At 50.7% G+C, this 11,236-nt stretch overlaps 1 protein-coding gene across 1 annotated transcript in view; it reads right to left on the reverse strand.

Moving 5' to 3' along the window:
* CERK (ceramide kinase) overlaps positions 1–10,163 on the reverse strand; it is a 52,505-nt gene extending 42,342 nt beyond the window's left edge. The window contains exons 1-4 of the mRNA XM_011984072.1: positions 10,145–10,163; positions 7,661–7,858; positions 4,783–4,896; positions 3,956–4,078 (exon numbers count right to left, since the gene is read on the reverse strand). Of these exons, the coding sequence (XP_011839462.1) occupies positions 3,956–4,078; positions 4,783–4,896; positions 7,661–7,858; positions 10,145–10,163 (454 nt within the window). The remainder of the gene's footprint in view (positions 1–3,955; positions 4,079–4,782; positions 4,897–7,660; positions 7,859–10,144) is intronic.
* Between the last annotated feature and the right edge of the window lie 1,073 nt (positions 10,164–11,236).

Raw genomic sequence — 11,236 nt, forward strand, 5'->3', positions numbered from 1 at the left:
AGGCTGAGGCAGAAGCACTGCTTGAGTTCAGGAGTTCAAAGCTGCAGTGAACCACGATCATGCCATTGCACTCTGGCCTGGGTGACAGAACAAGACCTCATCTCCCTTTTTTTTTTTTTTCTTTTGAGACAGAGGTTTGCCCTTTCGCCCAGGCTGGAGTGAAGTGGCGTGATCTCAGCTCACTGCAACCTCTGCCCCCAGGGTTCAAGTGATTCTCCTGCTTCAGCCTCTGGAGTGGCTGGGATGACAGGCGTGTGCCACCATGCCTGGCTAAGTTTTGTATTTTTAGTAGAAATGGGGTTTCATCATGTTGGCCAGGCTGGTCCTGAACTCTTGATCTCAGGTGATCCACCCGCCGCGGCCTCCCAAAGTGCCAGGATTACAGCTGTGAGCCACCATACCCGGCCAAGACTCTCTCTCTTAAAAAAAAAAAAAAGAAAAGAAAAATACGAGATTGAAAGGCAAGTTATAGAATGGGTAATTCTTATGAATTACATAAATTTATGTAATTCATAAATTCAATAAAAGATTCAGATCCACAATATGTAAACAGTTTCTACACATCATTAAGAAAAAGATACAATCAGCCAGGCATAGTGGTTCACGCCTATAATCCCAGCACTTTGGGAGGCCGAGGCAAGTGGATCACTTGAGGCCAGGAGTTCAAGACCAGCCTGGCCAACATGGCAAAACCCCGTTTCTACTAAAAAATACAAAAAACTAGCCAGGTGTGGTGGTACACGCCTGTGGCCTGTAGTCCCAGCTACTCAGGAAACTGAAGATCGCTTGAACCCAGGAGGCAGAGGTTGCAGTGAGCCAGGATCGCGCAACTGCACTCCAGCCTGGGCAACAAAGCGAGACTCTGTCTAAAAAAGAAAGAAAGAAAGAAAAAAAATACAACCAAATGGAAAAATGCACAAAAGACTTGAACAGAACCTCACAAAAAGGGATATCCGAATGGCCCATGAACAAATGAATGTGTTTCTAATTAACCATTAGGGAGTGCAAACTACAATCACAATGCAAGACTACTAACACTCCCCACCACGGCTAAGATGTAAAGGTGTGGCTAAGATGTGGGGCAACCAGAACTCCCGCACCCTGAGGGAGGAATGCAGGCTGGCAGCGTCTTCTGAAGTCAACACATGAAACAAACTCATGCAACCCAGCAACTCCATTCCCAGCTATGCACCCAGGAGAAATGCAGACGGGTGCAAAAGACATGCTCTAGAATGTTCACAATGCTACTGTTCATGACAGCCCGCATCAGGAAGCTGTCCAGATGACCAGCCACAGCACCATGGGTGAATACATGGCCGTAACATTCACATCACGGAATACCATACAGCCTAGAGAATGAACAAACGGCAGCCCCACGCAACAGCGTGGAAAACTTCACAAGTGTCACGTTGAGCCAAGAGCCAGGCACAAAAGGGTTCATACTGTATGATCTGATTTCTATCAAGTACAACAATGAACTTAGTTGTTTAGAAGTCACGGCAGTGGTTCCCCTTTGGAGAGTCATGACCACAGGGGCACAGTGGGGGACCCTGGAGCTGGCAATATTCTGCTTCTTTATCTTGGTGCTGGTTACACAAGTGTGCTCAGCAAGAAAATTCACCCAGTGCACACTCAGAGTGAGATCCTCTGTGTCTGCGACATGATAATCAAACACTAAAACAGCCTGAAATCCCAGCACTTTGGGAGGCCGAAGTAGGCGGATCACTTGAGGTCAGAGGTTGGAAACCAGCCTGGCCAACGTGGCGAAACTCCATCTCTACAACAAATATAAAAATTAGCCAGGTGTGGTAGTGGGCGCCTATAATCTCAGCTACTTAGGAGGCTGAGGCAGGAGAATCCCTTGAACCTGGGAGGAGTTTGCAGTGAGCCGAGATTGCACCACTGCACTCCAGCCTGGAAGACAGAGTGAGACCGTCTCAAAAAACAAAAACAAAACAAAGAAAAAAGCCCACTGAAACAGATAACAGGGTTAGAAGTTAAAATTGCAGAATAGCTGAAACAATAGAATCATATACAATTTTTACATACAAGTAGACTATACCAAATGCACAATTATAAAGATGAAAATGAACACACATTCTCCAGTGGAAGGCAGGGTTCAGAGAACTTTCTCTTGGAGTCTGCACCTATAGGATCAGGTCTGGAATCAATCACCTAAAGTCTCATGAAAACAGGTTTGATAGGAGGAAAGGGAAAGAGAAAAAGAAAACAGGATGGACAGAAATCGGGGAGTCGAGAGACAAAGAGAGGAAGGGAAGGTGGGAGAAACGGGCGCGCTTTTCTGAACAGCCTAGTGCGGAACGACACACACAGGAACAGGGCTTGTGGTGGTTTGAGATGTGAGGATGGTCAGGATGAGCTTGTCATGACAGCAGGTGGTGGAGGCCAAGTCCCCCAGGATTAAACAGGGAAGTGTGGAAACACAGGTCCTCCCACCCCAGTTGTAATCAAGAGGAGGGTTCTTTCAAGCAAGGATGCTGCTCTGAAGTGGATATATGGGAACACCTCCTTTTAATAAACTGAAATTCACTTTCTTGATGTAGATGCCAAATTCATTCAAAGATACGTAAAACTAACCTAAACACGTGCCATTTCTATTCTACGGGTGAAGCCTATACTGAGCTGTCAAGACTGTGTATCGGCTGGGCTCAGTGGCTCACACCTGTAATCCCAGCACTTTGGGAGGCTGAGGTGGGAAGATCGCTTGAGCCCAGGAGTATGCGATCAGACAGGGCAATACGGCAAAACCCCGTCTCTACAAAAAAATACAAAAAAATTAGCCAGGCGGGGTGGCACACACCTGTAGTCCCAGCTACTCAGGAAGCTGAGGTGGGAGGATCACTTGAGCCTGGACGGTGGAGGTTGCAGTGAGCTAAGATCACACCACTGCACTCCAGCCTGGGCAACAGAGCGAGACCCTGTCTCAAAAAAAATTGTGTATTAGGGTTATAAGCAAACAACATGAAATAGTGTTGTGAATACAAAATGAATGAACACCAACCACTTTGCGTGTGTGTGTGTGTGAATCTTATGTTTCTTTTTTTAAACTTCTAAGTTCAGGAGTACATGTGCAGGTTTGTTACACAGGTAAAGTGCATGTCATGGCGGTTTGCTGTACAGGTTATGTCTCCACTCATCCTACTACTTTTTAAGGGTGACAAAGTCTTGTTACTCAGCATGCAATAACTAACCCACCAGGCTCCGGGCTCCTACTACATTTCAGATGTGGACACATCCTTGGCTGGGCATGGTGGCTCATGCCTGTAATCCCAGCACTCTGGGAGGCCAAGGTGGGCAGATCACTCGAGGTCAGGAGTTCGAGACCAGCCTGGCCAACTTGGCGAAACCCCGTCTTTACTAAAAATACAAAAATTAGCTGGGTATGGTGGCCAGTGCCTGTAGTCCCAGCTATGCGGGAGGCTGAGGCAGCAGAATCACTTGAACCCAGGAGGTGGAGGTTGGAGCGAGCTGAGGTCACGCCACTGTGCTCCAGTCTGAGCAACAGAGCAAGACTCCATCTTGAAAAAGAAAAGAAAAGAGAAAAAAAAGATATGGACACATCCCAGACAGATATGAGTTGTATTCCTCCATGGGTCCAGTTTAATTCTCACATTCACCTCGAATGTAAAAGCTATTACCATCCCCACTTCCAGAAAGAGAAACTGAGGCTCAGAAGGGTAAGTGACCCGCACCCAGGCCTCCTGGCTAGTGAGCAGGGGGCTGGACTCCATGCCAGGTTCCAGGCTGTGGAGCCCATGCCCTTTGCACTCACTGGGCTGGTCAGCTAATGAGGAATTAAGTCAGCCTGACTCATCATGTCCACCTGCAGTATGGCCAGCTGCATGAAAGGGGGAGACACGTCCGGAAGATCACCCAATCAGGAGTGCGCGTGCCACCACGGCCATCCTGTCTCTCAGTCCAAACACACACGTACTCAGCTTCTCCAGCATCTCCCGCAGGGTCTGCAGCCACAAATGACACAGCTGCTCCTCTGGGCACCAGAAAGTCACCTGCGCCCACTTCCAGCGGTGCCGTCGTGCTCTCTTTACACAGTGAACTGCACAGAAGCAAACACGCTCATTAGTGCAAGGTTTGCAGCGTCACTGACAAAACCTCAAGGGAATATGCACCAAATGCAGCTAATTATAGGTTCCTAACTGAACTTCCCCAGGGGTTCTCTTACCTTCTAATGAGTTAGTAACTTTCAAGGTATATTAGAAAAAACATCCTATCTTTCAAACGTTTTAGGTCACATAAAGGAAAAGGGCCGATGTCATGACTCACGCCTGTAATCCAGCACTTTGGGGGGCTAAGGCGGGCAGATCACCTGAGGTCAGGAGTTCGAGACCAGCCTGGCCAACACGGTGAAACACCCGTCTCTACTTAAAATACAAAAAATTAGCCGGGTCTGGTGGTAGGCGCCTGTAATTCCAGCTACTCAGGAGGCTGATGGAGGAGAATCGCTTGAACCCAGGAAGTGGAGATTGCAGTGAGCCGAGACCGGGCCATTGCACTTCAGCTTGGGCAACAAGAGCGGAACTCCGTCTCAAAAAATAAATAAATAAATAAAAATAAGGGAAAAAATGACCATTAACTAAAACATTAACTAAAGGTAGCATTTGGGAAAAAAAATATTAGGAAGATTTCATAAAGATAAACCAACACATTGAGCTCGTTAAACTAGTAACAAAAAAGTTCCCTCTCGTGTAATCTACATAGAATTAATGAAGACTGTGGGAGAAGACATTTAGGCTCTCTCACCTGTAAAAGCATAAGGCTTTTCCATTTTCTGCCATTTTCCACTGCTGTGATGTTTCCCGTGAACGTCTGTTTCCTCAACGGCGATGATCTCAGATACAGGCACAGAGCAGGCATCTGTAAAACACCACGTCCTTCCGTCAATAAATTCATCAGAATCAACACAGGTAAAATCAGTCCAACTCCAAGAAGCTGAGAATATTCTGCTTTAATATTCTCATTAGATATTCAGGCTGGGTGTGGTGGTGTGCACCTGTAATCCCAGCACTTTGGGAGGCTGAGGAGGGAGGATCGCTTGAGCTCAGAAGTTCAGTGAGCTGTGATGGTGCCACTGCACTCCAGTCCTGGCAACAGTGCAAGGCCCCATCTCCAAATACTAAAAAAAAATTTTTGGCTGGGCACGGTGGCTCAAGCCTGTAATCCCAGCACTTTGGGAGGCCAAGACGGGCGGATCACGAGGTCAGGAGATCGAGACCATCCTGGCTAACACAGTGAAACCCCGTCTCTACCAAAAAATACGAAAAACTAGCCGGGAGAGGTGGTGGGCGCCTGTAGTCCCAGCTACTCGGGAGGCTGAGGCAGGAGAATGGCGTAAACCCGGGAGGCAGAGCTTGCAGTGAGCTGAGATCTGGCCACTGCACTCCAGCCTGAGCGACAAAAAAAAAAAAAAATTTTAATCAAAAAATAAAAAGGACGGTTATAGGTCACCTTTAAACTCAGAGCTAAATAACTGCGGGCAGCTCAGTGTTACCAGACGGCGGGATGTTTTATTCAGCCGAGTCACCAGATGGAGGCTGCGATTTTTCACACCATTTGCTCAGCCATTCAAGCAGCAAATGCTGACCATTCTGGGCCAGCTACCATGTTAAATTTGGGGAAACATGCTCAAGACACGGCCTCTGTCTACAGGACAGTGTCTGGTTCGGAAATCCAAGTGGGAGAGAGACACGTGACAGGACCCGGGACGGCTGGAACCACGGAGCATGCAAGTGAGGCAGAGCCCAAGTGTGGCGGGACTGGAGTGCAGGGGGACTTCCAGGGACCCAGGGGATGACAGCACCGGACATGCTCCACCCTGGCAACCAGGAAGGGCCAATTCCACCCGAGCCACCCGGGGCATGTTCATCTGGTGGGCAGCTGCAATTACAGGCCTGCGCATCAAAGACAGTTCTGGGCTGGGAGCAGAGCCATGGGAGGTGACGGGTAACTGAAGTCCAAGGCCTGAAAGAACTTGCCCAGGAGAGCATGGGATTGAAGACAGCAAAGCCAAGTCTGAGCAAGCTGGCTTCCAAAAGCTTATTCTGGAATTACTGTTAGGCATGTATGATATATTTTTATACAGAAGAATGTTATAATTTGTGGTTAGCTTCCTAGGTTGGCTATAAAACCTGCAATATAGCTAAAATACTATGTTTTTGCTGTAGCTAAATGCAAAAAAAAAAAAAATGCTGTAACTTTGTAGTAATTTTGCATCATTTTTAAAGTTGTAGCCCATGGAAATTAAGTTCTAGGAACCTGAGAGGGTAGTGTCTGAACTGGGCCTTTGACCACGGCAGAAACCCTTGAAAAGTCAGTAGTGGGGCCTCCTGATTCCCTCCGAAGTGAAGCCAGCCCCAGGGGAGCAGACTTGCTGGGGAGAGGGTTACAGAGGAAGAAGTCTGGCTGGAGAATAGAGGTTTCAAGGTCCCAGGAGGTGTCCGTGTGCATCCTGCTCCTGGGTATAGAATGTGGGGTCCAGAGAGACTCTTAGGGACCCGACCCTCCAGTGCCCCACCTGGGCCTCCCTCCTGGCCTCCCACCTTTTTTTTTTTGAGATGGAGTTTTGCTCTTGCTGCCCAGGCTGGAATGCAGTGGCGCAATCTTGGCTCACTGCAACCTTCCCCTCCTGGTTCAAGTGATTCTCCCTCCTCAGCCTCCCAAGTAGCTGGGATTATAGGTACTCACCACCACGCCCTGCTAATTTTTGTATTTTTAGTAGAGACGAGGTTTCGCCATGTTAGCCAGGCTGGTCTCGAACTCCTGACCTCAGATGATCCACCTACCTCAACCTCCCAAAGTGCTGGGATTACAGGCATGAACTACCACACCAGGCCCTGGCTTCCCATCTTGCCCTCGAGGCTGTGACTCTAGAACATAATTTCCACCCATTTCTTATTCTCCTCTCCCTCGGAACCCTAAACCCCGATGCTCCAGGCTCCTCTCTGCTCTGCAGGTTGGCGTCCATACAGGACAGCCACACGGGATCTCAGGGCATCTCATACACCCGCACGTGGATCAGCTTCCCTGTCTCCGCCACCAGCCTTCGGATGCGGCTCTTCTCGTCTGGCACGGCTCGCCTCCTTAACCACCCCCTATTTCTTGAGGTACTGGCCTTGCCCTCCCGGTCCTGCAGGGACGTGACCATGGCACTGAAACCCTGTGAGTGCACCTGACACCATGGCATCCTCGTCCTATGAGACAGAGCTAATGCCAGGCCTCTGCAGCTCCGGGACCCAGCACGGGCCACGCTCGGGGCAGGGTTCAATGATACAGACAGTGAGTCAGGAATCCACCACCTATGGATACGACAATGCACACCGCGATCTTCCTGGACCACTGAGCGCAGGCTTCGGGACCTGCTAGTGCCTGTGGATAACCACAACCACGGCTGTCTGATAAGAAGCGGCGACAGGCAGTGAGAACAAGCCATGGTCTGAGAGTCAGCAGTCAGGTCAGTTCCCCAACATCTGATGGACTGGTTTAGGAAACTGCACAACAGATAGCACGGTAAGTTACAAGTGACTCCAGGACAGTCACCTGAGTCCACAGGTTACTAACTTTCAGCCTTGCACATTCAGTCCCACAGACTCCAAGAGCCCAGGAAGGGACTCGCCATGCTGACCAGGCTGCAGGCCATGCCGTGCCAGGGGTGCCAGCATGAGGCCAGGTGGTCCACACAGGTCCTGCTGGAAGGAGTGACGCAGGCCTGGGGGCGGGGAGGGGGCGGGGACAGTGTCAACGTCAGGGTCAGGGTTCAGAGGATTCCCCGTGGGTGGAGGAAGGCGACGTAGGGGCAGGAGCCGGGGAGAGGCAGAGGCCGCTGGGAGGGAGAGGGCGAGCGGCTGTGAGAAGGTGGCCGCTGGGAGGGAGAGGGCGAGTGGCTGTGAGAGGGTGGCCGCTGGGAGGGAGAGGGCGAGCGGCTGTGAGAGGGTGGCCACTCTGGGTGGAGGGATGATGATCCCACTTGAGTATGACTGAATAACTACAAGTGTTCAGGACAGGACAGGAGACTGAACCAAGGACACCGTGGGGTGAGTCCAGGTACCTTCTGCCACTCTGGACCTGCAGCAAGTTGTACCTGCTCCTCTGGTGTGAGAAAAAGACACAGATGCCAGCGGGGGTCATTCGTTTACACACACGTTCCTTTTACACAGATTAATAAATGGAATTATTGTCTCTAAAAAGGGACAGGAAAGTTAATAGACGAATAAAATTCAATCTTGTCTGCACAGCTTGAGGAATGTCAAGAATAAGAACACAGGGTGGACACAGTGGCTCACGCCTGTAATCCCAGCACTCTGGGAGGCCGAGGCAGACGGATCACTTGAGGTCAGGAGTTCGAGACCAGCCTGGCCAACATGGTGAAACCCCGTCTCTACTAAAAATACAAAAGTTAGCCAGGTGTGGTGGTGTGTTCCCGTAATCCCAGCTACTCAGGAGGCTGAGGCATCAGTTGCTTGAACTCAGGAGGCGGAGGCTGCAGTGAGCCGAGATTACACCAGTGCACTCCGGCCTGGGCAACTGAGTGAGACTCAGTCTCAGGAAAAAAAAAAAAAAAGAAGAAGAATATCGCTGACCTCTGAACAACATGGGCTTAACCTTCGAGGGTCCACTGACGTGGGGAGTTTTCATTTCTCTTTTTTTTTTTTTTTTTTTGAGACGGAGTCTTGCTCTTGTTGCCCAGGCTGGAGTACAGTGGCATAATCTTGGCACACTGCAACCTCTGCTTCCTAGTTTCAAGCGATTCTCCTGCCTCAGCCTCCTGAGTAGCTGGGATTATAGGAGCCTGCCACCACACCCGGCTAACTTTTGTACTCTCAATAGAGATAGGGTTTCACCATGTTGGCCAGGATGGTCTCGAACTTCTGACCTCAGGTGATCCGCCCGCCTCGGCCTCCCAAAGTGCTGGGATTACAGGCGTGAGCCACCACGCCCAGCTGGATTTTTCAATAAAAGTGGCACTGAGCTCAGCTGCCTCTCTTGCCTCCCCTTCCACCTCCTCCATCTCGTCCGCCTCTGCCACCCTTGAGACAGCACGACCGATCCTCCTCTTCTCTTCTTCCTCAGCCCACTCAACATGAAGACCACGAGGATGGAGACCTTTGTAACGATCCACTTCCACTTGCCGGATAGTAAACATATTTTCTCTTCCTTAGGGTTTTCTTAACCACATTTTCTTTTCTCTAGCTTACTTTACTGTAGTAATACAGCATACAATTCAGGCCACATAGGAAATATGTGTTCATCGGCTATTTATGTTATCGCAAGGCATCCAGTCAACAGTAGGCTGTTAGTAGTTAAGTGCTGGGGAAGTCAAAAGTTTTCAACTGCACGGGGCTGGGGCGCTGACTCCCATGTTGTTTGGGGGTCAACTGCACTGGGTACGGCTCAGGACAGGGCTTCCTCGCTGACTCAGGAGACCTGAAGTGCTGCGCCCAGGGCAGGAACACATTCTCCAGGCGGCGACGAGTGGCTGGACTTGGCGTGGCTTTGGCCTGCATGCGGCTGCTGTCTTACTGTGGGTAAGCCGCTAAGCCTGGAGCACGGCTGTAAAGGGGGTGGAATGATGAACCCCACAGGGGTTTTAGAAACTGTAGTAAGATAAAGGGTGAAAAAGTTTCAAGCACAAAAATGTCTGATAAATGATGGCTTCCTTTCTTGTCAAAAAGGCTGGGCTCGGCCGGGCAGAGTGGCTCACGCCTGTAATCCTGGCACTTTGGGAGGCTGAGGTGGGCGGATCATGAGGTCAGAAGATCGAGACCATCCGGGCTAACATGGCGAAACCCCATCTCTACTAAATATATTCAAAAAATTAGCCGGGCGTGGTGGCGGGCACTTGTAGTCCCAGCTACTCAGGAGGCTGAGGCAGGAGAATGGCATGAATCCAGGAGGCGGAGCTTGCAGTGAGCCAAGATCGCACCACTGCACTCCAGCCTGGGCAACAGAGAGCAAGACTCTGTCTCAAAAAGAAAACAAAACAAAAAAGGGCTGGGCTCGAGATGGAGGCTCTGCCTCCTTCAGGCCATTGTCCCTGTGTTAAGCTGGGGACTCCACAGTGAGACGCCTCCGGCCTGGCAGCACTCACCCCTTCTTCCGCTCTCCTCACCTCGGTGTGTCACGGGCATTACGCCCTAGTCTTCGAAACTCTGATTTCTAATTAGGAAACAAAGAACCGGGCCAAGAATCTGAACAAACGGAGAGCAGCTCCCTGCAGGGGGGCTCAGGAAACGCTCGCCAGCGTCTGCCGGTTGGAGAGCTGTCGCCCGCTCATCTGAGGGCAGGTCATGCGGACGGCAGTGGGGCCACCGAGGGCTGGCACACAGGAGAATGCAGACGGTTCTCTAGAAGCAGAAGGAACTGCCCTCCGAGGGTGAGTCTCAATGTGCTGGCTCCAAGCGGCATCCCCGCACAGCACGTAGCATGTGGACATGCCACAGCATCGGCGGGAGAAAACACACTTGACCCGGGTGGACAGACGCTGTGGGAACATCTCGCAAAGGGCGGAAGGTGGGAATCTGGGGCACCTTCATATTTTTTGCTGACAGAGATAAATTCTCCTGCCCATGAGACACCACGGTGATGCATATTGACATGTAGTGAGCTCTCCAATAAAGGTAACGATCAAATGGCCATCACATTCCAGAAAAATCAAATGCCACGTCAGCGAGTGAGCCTGGCCTCCTGGTTCTCGGGCGGCTCACGTGTTTGCTGGCGCCCTCTCTGCAGACCGCTGCAGCATTTGCCACAGTCCGGGTGATGCCTGCTGGGGCAGCTGAGAGCACGCTGGCTTCCAGTTGCTTCTTTTTCCATTCTGTTCTCTGTGTTTTTTAGTGCTTGTTGTGATCCACTAAAATCAAATTTACTTCACGCTGGTGACTCACAGACGAAAACAGTGCCTGCTGTCAATCAGTTTTGACACTAGAAGCTCCTGGATCAAACTGAGCCACGCGCAGTGGCCTCCCGTCCAGCAGGAGGGCGCACAGGTTTCCCGTGTGTCACAGGAGCACTGAGTGTCTGCCAGTGACACGGGGACACATGTGTGAGCATGCTCATGGCAGGGCAGGGTCGAGGTGGCGGAATACACCGCTCCAGACCTCATGCAGTCGTCGGGAGGCCCCAGATGTCTTTCGCCTCTTGGGGATATGCAACGAGACAAAAGCAAGTTCACAGCCAAGGGTGCAGCTGTCCCTGGGACTCT

The sequence above is a fragment of the Mandrillus leucophaeus genome, unplaced genomic scaffold (assembly GCF_000951045.1).
Source record: "Mandrillus leucophaeus isolate KB7577 unplaced genomic scaffold, Mleu.le_1.0 Scaffold26, whole genome shotgun sequence".
Taxonomy (NCBI): Eukaryota; Metazoa; Chordata; class Mammalia; order Primates; family Cercopithecidae; genus Mandrillus; species Mandrillus leucophaeus.